The sequence below is a fragment of the Kryptolebias marmoratus genome, linkage group LG19 (genome assembly GCF_001649575.2).
Source record: "Kryptolebias marmoratus isolate JLee-2015 linkage group LG19, ASM164957v2, whole genome shotgun sequence".
Taxonomy (NCBI): Eukaryota; Metazoa; Chordata; class Actinopteri; order Cyprinodontiformes; family Rivulidae; genus Kryptolebias; species Kryptolebias marmoratus.
In genome coordinates this window covers 11366769-11382742 of record NC_051448.1, presented here as the reverse complement: position 1 = coordinate 11382742, position 15974 = coordinate 11366769, and the positions used below count along the sequence as shown (strand labels likewise).

The window sequence follows — 15974 nt, the reverse complement described above, 5'->3', positions numbered from 1 at the left end:
AACATTTTGCTAACAGACAAACACAAACAAACAGAAACACAGAAGCATGAAACTATACATGATTGGCGGCAAGCGTTAATTAGGCCAATGTAAGTCGGCATAGCCAATTAAGCCAATTAAACAAATAAATTGGCCTGGCGAAATAGTTGGCCGTGTAGTGGTACTAAAGTCATCAGGTTTTCTCTTTTTGGTTACGAATGCTAAATCTAATAATGATAATAAAACATTTTAAGTTATAGGCATAGTAATAAATTTAAAATAAAAAAGACTTGTAAATTATATAAACTGGCAAAAATAAGAGCCGTACAGACTGCTGACGGTTATATAAATACAGCCGTGATTTTCCCAAATATGGTTGTCAATCCAAGGTCAAGCCACATGGACAGGCCTCTCTCATGCCAGTCTTGAGGCAATTCCGAACAGATGTTGGCACAGCCAGCTGGACACGGCGACCTTGAGTAAATCTCAGAGGGGTCCTCTTTGGCAGCGTGGCACCAACTCCCCCCTCACCCACCCACCCCCTGGCCAAGGTGGCCCAGCGCAGCATCGTATAAGCAAGTGATCTGTGTGTATATGTGTCTACAGAGCCGCATTGTGTGTCATTCAAGCTTCAGTGAAAAGCTACCAGTGAATCAATCACATGCCCTGTGTAACACAGCACTAAATGAAATTCAATGGACTGATTGAGTGAGTGATGGATGATTCACATACATCGAGCCAGAATTAAGTGATGGAGAAACACTCAGAAGGAAAGTGGAGGAGGTGAGGGTTTTTGGACCTCTTGAGGACTACATGATATGTGTGTTTTATAGACTCTAAAGCCTGAGAGCCCGGAGGAGCGGCCGTGTTCGCTACCCCACATCTGCCCTCCCAGGTTGCAGGAGAACATGTGTGTGCGTTCATGAGTGTGTGCGGTTACCATCTGGGCAGGACATCAGGGGTACGCCTGGACTGCACGGTGAGCCGGCCCACTTTTAATCTGCCCAGCGCCCTCTCCCCGCCAAGGAAGGTCACTGCCTCGGCAAGGACAGCACTGTCACCCTGTAACACTAACAGCGGGGGTCGGCGCTGGCTATCCATAATAGATGGCAGCTGGCTTTAGTGTAAGTCTTCACTTTGCCTGGGGCAGCGGTCTAAGCCCATCTTTCATTCCCACAACTCCGCTAAGCTAATGTGCTGTGTTAATGCTTGTGTGAATCAGGAGGAGCGCTCACTCGTGTGTCTCCCCTGTAGCTACCGAGCGCTCGTGTCTTTGCCAAAATAGGGCAGACGGTGCTTCAACAAAGGAAACATTTATCTGAAGGTATCACAGCATGGCAACAACATCGACCTTAAGAGTTCCCAACGACAGCTAGCAGGAGAATAGAGATCTGAGGAGCATTTAGGAGAATGGAAACAGAAGTACATTTAATATCTGGTTAAAAGGGTTTAAATAAGTTTGAGTTATTTTAGTGCACTTGTGCAGTTTTGTTCCTTTATTTTCTTCATGTAGAAAGTTGTTCAAAAAGAATTGTTCTGGATTGAGACATTTCATTTCCCAGCCCTTGATGTAATGTGTCTGCACAGTCAACTTCCTCTATCATTTTTTTTTTCAACTTGCCAGCGAGTCCGAAACCATTTAAAATGCAAATGACCTAAATAAGATTAGCAAGGTAGGCAGGCCGCTCCCTGTTAATTATCCCACGCAGTAGTCAATTAACAGTGCTAACGATGGGACACTTAGTGTGTGTTAACCCAATTTACCATGGCTGAGAGACAGGCGGAAACAGTTGCAATGGGTGCAACATAAGGTGGGGTATGGAAGAAAAGGACGGGGTCACACTGTTAACAAACCTCTGGCGTTAGTGACTTTGACCAGAGCTGAAGAGAAGACTTTGTCTCAAGAAACAGAAATGTTTTTGTGACGATGCGCGGTCTCTTCATTCCAACATGACTGCTTGCTGGACGCCATGTGGGTGAAGGGAGGAGCAGGGGGCTCATCTGGGGGGTAATTAGAGCTGTCCATGATGTGTTAGCCAAGATGCTGCTCTACAGTTAACAGCATTAGTCACGGCAGGGATTAAAGCATGCTCCGATTTAACAGTTGTCACTGTGAGTGGCATGGGTGACTGACAGGTCGAAACAGGGTTCTCATTTCCATTTCTGAGTGTATGGACATGTGCTCACCTGACCATTTGGGTAGTAAAACTGTAAAAAATATTGTAAATTTTGCCCCTTTTTTACACTCCTGCTGGTAACAGACAGTTTGGACTACTAGGAAGAACAGCAATGTAGGAGGCTTATTCTTTGTTAGGTGAAATGTTGTGTCGAGCAAAATAAATCTGGACTTATTTCTTACAGTTGTTACAACACCTTTATCACCCACTGCCAACGGTGATATTGTTTTTGCTCTTGTCTGTCTGTGTGGGTGCTTGTTTGCAGCATTATGTAGCAAAATATCTCATGAACTAGTGTCTACTAGTGTTAAAAGCTGAGAATCATCCCCAACTTTGAGCACTAAATGATTGAACAGGACCTGTTTTTAATCCATTAGGTATTACAGCCAACTCTGCCTGTGTGTTAGCAAAATATTTCACAGACCAAAGGATATATTTTAATACGACTTTCACAAAGAACTCTATGGATATACGTGCTCTCTCAGGTCCACGTAGTGACATTTAGGCAACTTTATTTGCCAGTCATTATTCAAAATCTGCCCTGCTAACATAAATCATCATGAGTCCAGCCCACCCCATTTTCATCTGTGTAACCAGAGCTCTGGGCCTCAGCAGGAAGTGTATTGGTGTGAGTGGTCTCTATTGATCATTGATCCGCCACCATTGATCCAAATGTCTTTCCCTCCCACCCAGGTGCTTTCTCCCACTGGAAACTGTCCAGATTTCTGTGGGCATCTGTTGATTCAAGTATTGTGAAATGTACTCATAAGACTATAATAATAAATAAAATTTACTTTACAGAAATTATGCTACAGTGCAGATGACAGTGTTTTATTAACAGTCAGTCGGACAAACCAACCAAGGAAATCAAAGATGACTAAAAGCAGTAAAAGTGACTTACCTTGTTGAAAATATTGCATCTTGTAAGGTTTTATATAGTGTTTTTATTTAAGTCGTTATGCTTACACTGACATATTTGTTATATAAACTCTTTATTAGTAACCAAACTTGTTTCATTTTGTGCCTCATCCATTATGCCAGCCCTAATAAAATATCTTTCTGAAAATCCTCTATAGTGTTTTTAAACTTAGCACAAAAACAGTTTAGCTGGTGAGCAGGAAGTGTAAAGCTGTGTAAGGTTCTTCCGCTTGCTACTGAGGCTCCTGCTTGTTAAATTATTAATTGTTAAATTGCCTATATGTTTTGTTTATTTAATGTTCAATCATCCAATCCAGCAAACAACACCAAACAAGAGTCAATAGCAGAAGATTTGGTGACTTTTTCATGGTTGCAGCTTACATACTCAACTCTGCTGCTCAACCCACAAATGCATTTTTCTAGCAACTGTGGCTCCATTTATGTAGAAATAAACAGACTTTCCAACAATATAAGATTTTTTTGCCAAGAAGTATTGTTACAACAAAGAAATAATCAACCAAACACATATTTCCTTACGTTTTGCTCTACGTTTACTGTAGTCTTCCTGCAACTTAGAATTGTCCAACTCCCACCAGCTCTGACGAGGCTACTGCTTGTCATTAGACTAACAAATGCACTGGGTCTCCTGATTTAGTGTGGCGCTCTGGCCCCTGATGTATATTAATACCACAACACTAAACCTCTTACCCAGGGTTCATCATTCATCCGGGTAAAAGAGGTGGAATTGAAAAGCAGTGCTTGTTTTTGCTGGAACCTCGATCACAGTCATTTATTGTGTGACGAGACAGGCCGGTCCCTCCACGTGTCCTTCACCTCTATGTGCAATGTCAGCTCCTATCAGGTACTAAATTCTGTTTAGGTGTAATTTTATGAAACATACAAGTGTCCGCATTGGATGACAAACCTGACTTTGAGATTCTCTGTAGTTCTTGGTATCATTTTGTTCATACCACTTTTTGTTTAAATGTGTTTGTGTGTGCGCGTGTCGAAAGCCAACACTGAAGTAAAAGGATTTGCATTTCATTTCATGCATATTTTTAATCATGTCTCTTTGCTGGCTTTGCCCAGCATTCCCATTTAAATCTGGTGAGGCTCTCATTGAGTGAGTGGTGCAGCTCTGGGTTCAGTTAAGTGATGACTGCTGATGACAGATTGTCCTCCACCACATTGCTGTAGCACTTCGCCAAGACAGACTGTTCGTCCCTTGTTCATCTCTTTCTGAGTGGACACGAGGGCTCACCCAGAAATACAAGACAAATAACACTTCTGCCACACCATCACTCTTTCCAGCAACAAGGCAGCTTACCTTTCACATAACTGAGCCCATGCAGCATCAGACTTGGACTATATTTCCTCCTTCTTTTACCAGAAAGCCCTCCAGGACTAGTGTCTACTAGCGTTAGAAGCAAAAAGTGATTCAAAACTCGACATGTGACCATCACTGTAGTAAAATATATTAAGTAGCCTAGTGCGTGATAAATATGTTTTTGTTTTATTTGTTAATTTCTTCAACATGCTGCACAATGTTAAGCAGGTCATCTGAAACAAGGAAGAAAAAGGACAAATGCGCCTTGCTCTACTCCTTGAGTCTACCTCTAAATTATGTGTTCAAGCAGGGGAAGAGGGATGTCCCAAATCTTTATGCAATGCAGGTAGAGGGCAAAGGAGTAAGGCTCTCTGGCCCTTAAAACTGATATTTTTTTAGGGGCATACTTACACTCACTGACAAAACAAAACTAGGCACCCAGAAAATATGAAGTCAAACCAGAGGGCCTAGGCATTGGCATCTCAAGTGAACAAAGGAGTGTTATCAGGCAGTTGCTGGAGTGACTGGTAGTCAAAATAGTGAGTGAAGGTCACAAAGGATGCCTAGTAGACACATTAGACAACACTACCAGCCCTTGATGAAGTTTAATAGGGGTCAGATTGTAGGTTTACATTACATTATTGTGCCGATGCCCAACACGTGGGGCGTCCTGTACATACATATGTCACAGTGGCCCAATATTAAAACCAATGGATGCACAGGGGGCACCCGTGCATGCTGTGAAGGTTTTGGTTGCTAGAGACAGACAAGTAACAATTACCAAAGCAGACAAAGTGCCCCAAATCTTAGCGTGAACAAACAGTCATACACCAGACTCACCTGTTCTCCACTTCACATGTCTTTGTAGTTTTTTTTTTTCAGGAAAAGTGTGTTAGCTAAATGAACATATGGCAGTTTTGGGTAAAGCTTCAATTTTCCTACAGTCCTTTTTGGCTGATGTGAATAAACGGGGCTCAACAGCTTTTTGACCATGTCAGATTAATGCTCAAAATGTTCCGGATTTAACTATTTTTTCCCTGCTAACCCACTCACTAATGAACCTTCACCATAACTGGAACATATGACTTTAGATAAATCTTTAAAAGACTAATGATAAAAACATAATTGTGTCTTTAATTGCAAGATGTTTAAACTTGTACAACTTTTCACATGTGATGATACAAAAACAAAGGTATCAACTGACTTATAAGTGAGATAACATTTTAAACTATTACCACTGTCTTGAATTACAAAGCGCAGTAAATTGGTGTTCTGTGTAACAGTGTGTGACTGCTCTACCTGCCTCATACTCAGGAGGATGCTTTTGTGAATGCGCTTGTATGAAAGAGGGGCTTCGGCTGAGTCTCCACTCATGATTCGTTAACTTCACAGGCACTCTCGGGGAATCCTGAGGCCACACTCCCCCTGCCACTGCCCTGGGCAATTATTCTCTTATGAAATGCAAATGTTGGCATGTACGTGTGTGAGTGTGTGTGTGTGTGTGTGTGTGAATAGGTGAGTTTACATACAGGTTTTAGTATTACTTTATGCACATCTGTGGGTACGAGTGTGTTTTCTCCGCAACTTATCTTGAAAGCGCATAAATCCTCCGGCGCCGCTGTGCAGAAGCAGTCAAATACAATAACATCTAAAAAGCCCCCCGCTACCTTGTGCTCGCGCAGTCCACAGAAAGGACCCTCCAAAACGCCGAGCCGTCAAAGAACATACCTTCAATTAGCCAAACGATTAACATTTTAGAGGAAGTCTGTGTTTGAGTCTCCTGGGCTCGCCCGCGCTCACCGCCAGTCTCCTTTTCATATTCAAATCCACAACATAAAAGTTAGCCATATCTAATCCAAAAAAAAATTGGTCTTTCACGATTTTATAGAGATGATGCGTGAAGTTTTTTGCAGGCAGCATAATTGCCAGGTTATGTGGGAAGGTGTATCAATATGTTTAACAATCGTTGCAGGTCATGAGTGTCCCCATCAGTCAGCACAGACAAAAGCTCTCAGAAGCAGCACAAAGCTGTGTGATATTGTCTTTTCTAATTTAGTAGGTGATTAGTCAATCATACTAAACTACAGTCATTTAAACAAGTGCCTCTTTGGGGTTGCTTCAACGCTTCAATGGGTTCGTGGTCATTATCATGTTGTGCTGTGGTTTGGTCTTCTCCATAAGAGGTGCCACTATTGATTTGCTTCATTTTTTGTGTCTGGCTACTGTCACTTAACCATGGCATCTTGGTGCTGTGTTCGTTGGGGTTGCCCTCCTGCCCACCCCCATAACAGAGTGTGACAGGGCACAAAAAGGTATCGCGCTGAAGCTGTAAACTTTGCGTGAACTTACACCACGCTCTTGTGCCATCAGGACTGGATGAAATTCCTCTCAGCCATTTAACCCCAGGTCTGGTGAAGTGAATTTTTCCCAAATGTGCCGCTCCGAAGACCCACAAAGGTAACCTTTTTTTCTTTTTTTTTGAATGTGTTAATACAGAATGAGCTTTTTCAGGACCCAAAACTCCTTGTAGTGGTGTCAGGTTTTTATTAATGGTAGACCTCACATGTAGTGGATTCAGTTTGAAACAGCATTTGCATGCATCCACTAAATCTGCGTTTTATAACCCTTAACTGGAATCACAGGTAAATCATTATTTATTAGCATTTTCATCACATAATGTGAAATATAAAGAGAGATTAACCTAAAAAAAAAAAAAAAAAGTAAGTCACTCCGGTGAATTGAGACATTGATTCGGTTGAGGGAAACACCCTCTGAAATGCTGAAATTATGTATTGATTTCCCTCCTGTCTTTCGCCCCGATGCCTCCGGGTAATTGCCTCTTTGCTGCTGCTACATCTGAACTGAACCGTCAGGGTATCTCAGTGTCTCTGTCCTGTTACGCAGACTCCCCAAAGACTGTCTTAAACTTCATATTGTCTTTATGCATCTCCACCAAAATCAGCTTGTGCACCACAGACATGTACTGTATTTTAAGTTTTGTAGTAGTTACAAATAATGTACTATGTAAATGGAGTAAAATGCTAATTAGAAATGGTATTTATACTTTATATCTCAATTTTAAACAGATAAAGGTAAAAATTGCCATTGGGCAAAACTTAACTTAAAAACAGTTGTTCTGGGTCCCTCTTATAAGTAAAATAAGTCTTTACTTCTGGGCCATAAATACAGGGATAATGAAAGTAAACTTCCTTGAAGGAATGCATATTGCTGCCTTTTATGGTGGAAGACAATGATAAAATATATATGCCAAATTAGTTTAGTTTAAAACAAAACAAACAAACAAAAACGGCACAGCTAAACAGAAACATTTTAGTGCAGATTTCTTTTTGTTGCATGTTTTGCAACTTGTCAAATGTGTATTTTCAACTCAAAACCTTTAAAAACTCAAAAAAGCCACTCGCAAACATGTACACATTAACTACAGGCTTCAGAAGACAGAGGTTCCCTCAAGGATGAATTAAACTTACTTATCTGTCTTTTAATTTCTCTCCACAGTAACGTTGACCTAAAAGCATTAATTATATTTTCATTATATTTACAGCACAATGATTTACGACACTTACTTCCCTGATTACTTTGTTTCTCTGATTCTAACAAGCACAACCAGACATTTGGAGGTGAAACCTGGTAATAGTGATGTGTCAAAGGCAAACTACCTCCCTGCTTGTGCTTGACAGGTGTCGACTTTTGTGCTTCAGAAGCGTCGAGCAGCCCAGACCTTTCTCTCAAAGTTGACAAGATCAGGTCACAAATATTTCAGCGTTTGTGTCACAGATGTAGTAAATGAAAGCTTCTGACATTTAATTCTGGACTTGGCAGAATAAACTCTTCTTTTTTTTCTTTTCAAAAAGGTCTTGTTTAGCACTGTCCTTTGAGTCTGTGAGGATGATGAAATGCTTTCCAAACATCTTTATGAAATGTGTTTTTAGGGCAATGAGGCTTATAGGCTTTAAATGGATAGTACAGATCTTATAAAGTGAGGTTCTGTGGAATAGTTATGAGCAGTTCATATCTTACCTGTTGTGGATAGCTCTTGAATTCAGAAAATGTGAATTTGGAAACTGAGATTTTATTTTTAACTGGATTGACAAGCTAACGGCTAGTCAGCATGTGGCCAAGACCAAAGTGAAATGCTCTTATCTTAAAGCCTTTTTATTCTCAAAAATGACATATAACAATATTTTTATGAATATTTTTACACCACTGTCAATTTCACATTACATTATCTTACATAGCAGTTCACGGTTATTTACAAGCACAAAAAGAAGCAGCATCAGCTGGCTGTAGCACTTCCGTTGCAGCCTGGGGCACTTCCAGAAGGGATACCATCATATTCAGCTAATTGGGTATCAACTAGTTGACCTTATGAAGCACAGAAATAGCTGTAAGTCAGTCATTTTGAAGAGATTTGGTGCGATAGTAGCATCCCCTTCAAATACTCGAAATACTAAAGGATCGCGTGAGATATTTATTTAAACTTTAGCAAGCAAGGCAGCAATTTCTTCTGTTTTTGGTTGCGAAAGAGCTCCATCTATTTAAAAGATGTGCTTTTAACACTCAGTGTAACCATTTTAATTTGTCATTCGGTTTGCTTTGGTCCTTCTTATTCAAAGTTTCCAACTGTTTTTGCTTCAAGTACAATCACAGAGCATGAAAACACCAAACAGGAGGATGAACACAAACTGATTCACATTCCTTTGATGGTGCATTGTCTCACTCAGAGCTGTGCTAAATTGTTCTGTGGATGTGGCTGCTGAAACCAATACTGATTTCTTTGCTTTGCTAATTATTAATTACCCATCTCCATGCATATGTGTTTATTCCTAATTGTATTTGATGGATGAGTGGCAGCTTTGACACCTCATTAGACCAGATTAATTGAACGACACAATATTTATGTCTCGGCAATGACCAGTTATCCTACCATCTATCATTGAGATGATCTCGCTGATTGAAAACCACTGATCCGTGTAATCCTAATTATTTTGAATTAGAAAAGAATTTATAGCTTCTTGTGGCGTTTTTCTGTGATGATGGCAAATTGGAAACATTAAATGCATAACGAGGGGGAAAATGAGAGGAAGACACAATCATGGAATTAATGTGGGTGAATGTCGGAGAAGGGGGAAGGGTGGATGAAACAAACGAGGTGCACACCTTACGGTCCATAGCTGCACGGCACAACCCGAGACACAGACTGTCGTGATTTTCTCAAGCTTCTGGCATAACATTTGTCTCTTTCTCTTAATTCTGTAAGGTAAAGCCCACAGGATGCTATTTAGAGAAAAGCTTCCTCTTTTTTTTTTCACTTTTACAAAACCTTTATATTATTCAACTCCCCAACCACTCACTTCCGAACATGCTTCTGCGGAACATCTCGATCCATATTCGCGTCTTTTATTAAAAAGTTGACTGAGTGAAAACATTTTGACTGAACTTCATATAACCCTCTTCTAACTTCTGCAAAGCTTTGCCCCTCATGGGAGGAGCACAAACTCAAATCCAGCATTTGAGCTCACAAAGAAGCAACAAGGCCCAGAAGAGTGGAGCTTTTACTATCATACAGTATAGGAAAAGCCTCGAGGAGTCGACTTCTTTCCCAGGTAGTAAGAACTTCTTCAAGCTTATTTTTTCCCCAACTTTTCAAGTTCCAAGCGCCGTTTGCCGGCTCCCTTGTGCTTTTGTAAGTGGTAGCGCTAATTGAATTATGCGTTTTCCTCTCTATGAGACATTTCTGACAAGCTTCCTTCTGTGAAGTCATCAGTCAAAGCAACAACTTAATATGCACACATTGCATTCACCCAAACACAAAAAGCCTCACATAAACTGCACATCAAAAGGCTCATACAAACACAAACTGAATTTGACAAACCATCAGAAAGAGAAATCTGCTGACCTGAATCCTCCAAAGACATTTTCAGAAGCTGCTCCATAATACCATTTACACCACAGTGTTTTAATCAATATAACTTGCCTTTTTGGATCTGCTCTTACTTGTTTTATAAAAATAGACAAATGGTCTTTTGGAATCAGCTGAGGAGACGTTTAATCTCATTGAATGGAGCCAAAGCCAGCCGTTTAGCTCCACACAGTGTAGAATACAAGATTATACCGGCCTGATATAGCCCTTCCAGCACCCGTTTATTTTTATCCTCTATTAAGGCAGCGATATCCTTAAAGGCTGCCAAAATTATCCCGCGAAAATGCTGACGGGGAAATATGAAAGGTTCCAGGCGGGTCCAGTAAGCAATCTGCGCGCATGGTGGAGCAATGTGACTGCTGTGCTTGCTATACCAACAGGGGTGACCCCAGTTGGATGGAGAGGTGAGGCTAAATGAAAGTCATCCCTGGATCTTAGGGGAGCTAAGTGTGGAAGACTGAGGTTCTCCTAAAAATAAGATTCAGTGCAGATTTGCGGTAATGTTTGCTCAGTAATTTCTATTAATCTGATGATGTTTTGAGCAGCTAAATTAATGTTTAAGTGCACGCATTGACACAGTATTTTGATGACTCTCTTGTCCGTGGAGAAATCTTGAACAGAAACAGCCTCTTTTTACGATGTGAAAAAGAGGATTTTCTTATCAAGCATATTAAAAGAGAGTTTTGTTCTTTATTTAACATTACACCAGAGTGAAGCTGAAGATTTTGGAATTTTTTTGTTGGCAACTGTCCCATAAAATAGGTAATCATTCCATATTTCAAACTAAAAAGACATTCCTTATTAAGTTGATTAGGTTTGTTCCTTAGTTTTAAGAGGCAACGAAAATCTGTTTGTAGCTGACAAACAAAACAGGTCAAACAGTGATTTAGTCAAATCAGAGCTGAAACGTGTTTTTATCTGCAGGGAAAGATGCTGAACACAGAACTGTACTTTGGTTATTTGAAACTATAAAGCAGTTTGTTGTTTAAGCTGTATAAATTTTTAATCAAAGCGACTACACATTTCAAACACAAACTATAGAAATTGCTGAAATTTGTTGAAGAAGCCGAAACTTTGCTGCTTAAGTTAAAACGATCAGAACAAAAGCTAAAATCAGCAGAACAGAAGCTTATAGGAGCAAAACCGACACTGAGTTTTGTTATTTTCCTTTTAAACTCTTCAAGCATGAGCGTGTAAATGTTTGTCTGGTAAATGTTCAGTTGCTACAGGAAACAAGTGCACCTCTCCCTCTGCACCACCCTGTCCTGTCAGTGTTCCTCATAGCAGCTTCTGAGAGTTGAGATCAGCCGAATTTCGTGAGAAACCTTTCCGAATGTTTGGCTGAAACTTATCAATAATCAGTTGTCATATTTTAGTTCTCACAGAAATACCGGTATAACTTTTCTGCATGATAAACTGTCATATCAGTGATACAACAACATGATGTATTCATAGTCCCTAATATGTACTGTAACAGGTCGAGAGTGGGTCCGTATCAGTTACACAGTAAAGCATGTAGCTGTTGGAGTGAAAAGCAGAGTTTTATGATACCTGAGTGTCGCCTTGCATTGCCACATCGATAAGACATTAGTCTCCAGATGCTACTTAATTTATATAAAACATGGTTTGAATACAAGAGAACAGACCTCCAGGAAAACACAATATACAGTATTCACCATTTGAAGAAAAAGTACAACAAGGCAATGAAGGAAGTAACTTACTTACCCAAACAATGGTATAAAAATTGCTTATTACTGTTGCTTTTACATATTGTTTGGCTGAGGTTTTGATGCCGATCTATGACGTTAACATTTTGTTTTGCTGCTCTCTGTTTACATTTGTATTTAAAATTTAAGGTTAGGTGTATTAGCTGTCAGCGTATTGTGCAGAATCTTGAAGACTTGAAAGTTTAAATTGCCTCATTAACTTGTGAAGAGTTTTGTTTGCATTCGACTGCTTTTTTTAATCTCAAAAATGTCACTGTTTTACATTTTATTCATTACATTTATAATTTTGAGGCCCATTCCGGACTGATAATCATGTTTGTTGTCATGCAGAACTTATAGGCTTAGTAGATACGGAGCATTTAATCACTTGTTGCTTCCTAATTTTAGTATTTGGAAGAAGAAAACAAACAAAGTTCTTCTTCATATTTTGACTCAACAGTCTGTGAAACACATCCGTGTAAAGTTTCTCACTTTCCTCTGGGTTGGGGGTTTTATTTGCAGCGCTCCCTACGCACGCACAGGCGTCATCAGGCTCTGAAAAGCTGACACAACGAGGGCCCCTTTTTTTTTTTTTTTTTTTTTTTTGCCAGCTGCCATATTGGAATGAACTTGAGATGAATGTATTGATCCTGTTTCTGGACGCCAATGACACAACCTGGCTTTGCTTTAAAGGTGACTCCATCCAGACCCTGCCTGCATAATGGCGGTTAGGCAAGGCACGGAGGATTCGCCTGGTGTCAAGGAGCCATTTAGAGTTAGAGCGCCGGAGGGGGGAGGGGCAGGAGGTACAATTGATTTTGTTTATATTTGATGTGATTAAACACAGCGGACACCGTTTGCTGTTGCTTGAATCACGATTATGGCTCTCAGTGCAGCCAACGTATAACACAGGTTAGAGAAATGTCCTCAAGATAATATATTCCATTTTGTGATTACTTTTAACCATCACTGAAGACATTTTGATAATGAACAAGATAGAAACAGAGATAGTGTTAGTGCACAGGATCTTAGAAAATAACGGAAACTAACATGTTTTACACATGAAGTAAATAAAAAAATCTCCTTGCCGTTTGCTTGCTGTTACTTAATTACAGCCACTGCGTTTAATGAACGATTGGGAAGTGATATTTTGCACCATGTTGCACCAAAAATCGTAACGCTACAGGTCCCGATCTCAAATTCCCTTCCCTCCTCGTGTGATCAGGACTTTGCAGCCCTGCCACGGACTTCTGATTAACACCACTGCTCTTGTAGTTTTGTTTTAACGCTCCCTAGCTGAACGAGAAATTAAGAGGCAAGAGATAGAGGCTAATAGCATTTATTAACCCAGCGTGAGCTTGCAGCGGTCCACCAGCCTGCGTTCTCTAGTCATGGAAGCGCGCAGAGAGAGGGGAGTCAAACCCAACAAAAGCCAACAAATGCACCCAGCTGATTAATGGAGCCCTGTGGCTATAGCAATTATCCCTCTCCACACTCCCCCGGCAGACGAGCCAAACGAGTGTGTGGCAGCGAGAGGAAATTGTGCAAATGATGGATTTGTGGGACTCGGTTTAGTGAGCTTCATGTAAGTAACTGGATAAAGACACATATTTGTAGATTTGATGAACTGTCGTGGTGAAGCTGAGGCGTTTAAAATCCCCTTTTTAAACTTTAATTGCTTCAGGGTTTTGTTTATTTATTTTTGTGGCTCACATTTTGTTTGCTTTTGAAAGAAAGAATATGCATACGGTAAATAAAAACAAACAATTTAGACAACCAACATGCGTTACATGTAATGTTATAATATAAGATGAACTTTATGAAACATAATAGGTGAACTTTAATTCTTCATCTGCCCTTTTTTTTACAAATATTAAAGAGAATTTTATTATTTTTTCTTTTGCAGCTCAATTATTTTCCATTTCATACCTAATTTTTCATTAACTGACTGTTATTTAATTCAATAAAGCATCAGTTAAAGGTCATACAGTGAGTTTATTAAAACTCCAGTTTGACAGAGTCATCAGTTTAATTACAAAGTGAAGTATTAATACTTTTCTGCACTTTTATAGGTTGACTAATTAAATTAGTTTATTACAACCAACATGATTTGGTTTGAATCTTTAGATTTCAAATAAAGCTTAATAGCTTTATTTGAAATCTAAAGTTTTATTAACATTAGGTCAACAAAGTACTTTATTTATGCTGTTATTACTTATTTGTTTTTAGTCTACACATTTAAGTTCTTAAAAGTTTAGATTATAACACCAGAGTGTGTATAATTCTAAGATTTTTTTTATATTTCTTTGCTGTTTGTGCACAAAAAAGACATTTTTTCAACATTGTTCTGGATGGTTTACCTGGAAGTGGGCTCTTTTTTATCTTTAAACATTTTTTGTCATTAAATAAACTAGCACAATTTAATAGTAAAATAATTCAGTTACATCTAAATTAACAGTCAGGAGAAATGATGTAGATCCTGCAGATCCCCACTTTTTAAAGAGGTCAAGAGGTCTGAAATAAATAAAAATCCCATTGATGAAGAATCTAATTGTGTAAAATGTGTAACAGTCAGATCATGACCCTCACCCCAACACAATATATAATTACTATTTATTGACAGATAACAGCTGTGCATTTCCCTAAACTATTAAAGAAGAAGCTGCTGATTATACAGGTTTTTGACCTAGTTTAGATTTCCTGAGATTTCTTTATTTCAAGAAAAGAAAAAAAACTTTTGTTCAGCTGTTTTTGTTGTTGTTGTTTTTGCTAAATTAAGACCTTGTTTCTAGCATTCGGAGACACTGAAGATGGGGAATACTTTGCTGACGATGTAAAACGGGAAATAAAAGCGAACATATCATAAAAGCTCAAACCTCTACCTCCACACGCACACCAGGCGGCTTAAAAACTCTGACAATCTCTTTCTGCCTGAATATAGATTAAGTGATTGGATTACAGCTTCTTGGTTTGGAGAGAAGCATCATGCTGGGATTTTAGGCTCGATAGATTTATTGTCAAATGCTGAGAAGTTCCAAAAAAAAGAACTGTTCAACCAAACAATTCAATCCAGTATTCATTTTTTTTTTATTGCTTCAGTCAAAATCCAGTTCAAAATGTGTTTGAAGAACAACTCTAGCCGCTCAGTCTTCAACTGCTCAGACTTTTGAATACAGGAAAAGAAGGGGAGGATCAGATATATTTATTTATTTAAAATTCACTCCATTGTCCAACCCTAATGTGAAACCAAACATGTCATCCAAACATTAGTTCTCCCCCCCCCCCTTCTGCCTCATTAAAAACATAAACACATCTCCTTTATTGATTATGTCTGGATGTCTTAATCAGATCAGCAGGAATATTCTGCTTTTCCGCTGCAGGAAAGTACATTAAATGCCAAAATATTGATCAGATTCTTAATTCAGAAAGCACGACTCCGTCATTAAACCGGTCACCCTTTGGTCCCATGACTCTGATGCGGATTGACATGAAAAGAAAATGTTCAGATTTATAATTTTCTCTTTTTTTGTTGTTGTTGTTTGTTTAAAAGACTGTAGGGGGAAACGGAGTCTGTCCCGAGGCTTCTGGTGACACGGCCACGCTGTAATCAATAAGAGCGTGTGATGGGTTTTGCATCGATCAGGAAAATGTGGGTTGATGAAGTCGAGAGTGTGTGTGTGTGTGTGTGTCGGGGGAGGTGGGGGCAGTTAAGCTTTGGGTTTACTTTCGACAGACATGGGCAAAATCCTCCCAAAAACTTCTCTGTCATCTTTAACAGTCGAGGTCATCTTCACTCTCGGTTCTCTTTCCAGAATGGTAGATCCACACACACACACACACACACATTTCACAAGCTGGTGAAGTGCTGTGGGAAGCAGCTGTTCTGTTACTGCTTTGAACGAAGGCAGGCTATGGAGATCCAGCTC

At 39.6% G+C, this 15974-nt stretch overlaps 1 protein-coding gene across 5 annotated transcripts in view; it reads left to right on the top strand.

Moving 5' to 3' along the window:
* Nucleotides 1-15974, top strand: part of esrrgb (estrogen-related receptor gamma b) — a 108694-nt gene that overhangs the window by 51538 nt on the left and 41182 nt on the right. The window contains exon 1 of one of the 5 annotated variants that reach the window (XM_025008363.2): nt 6751-6858. The exons of the other annotated variants lie outside the window; for them this stretch is intronic. Coding sequence (XP_024864131.1) covers nt 6833-6858 — 26 coding nt within the window. The 5' untranslated portion in view covers nt 6751-6832. Of the gene's footprint in view, nt 1-6750; nt 6859-15974 lie in introns of those variants that run through there. 5 annotated transcript variants of the gene reach the window in all.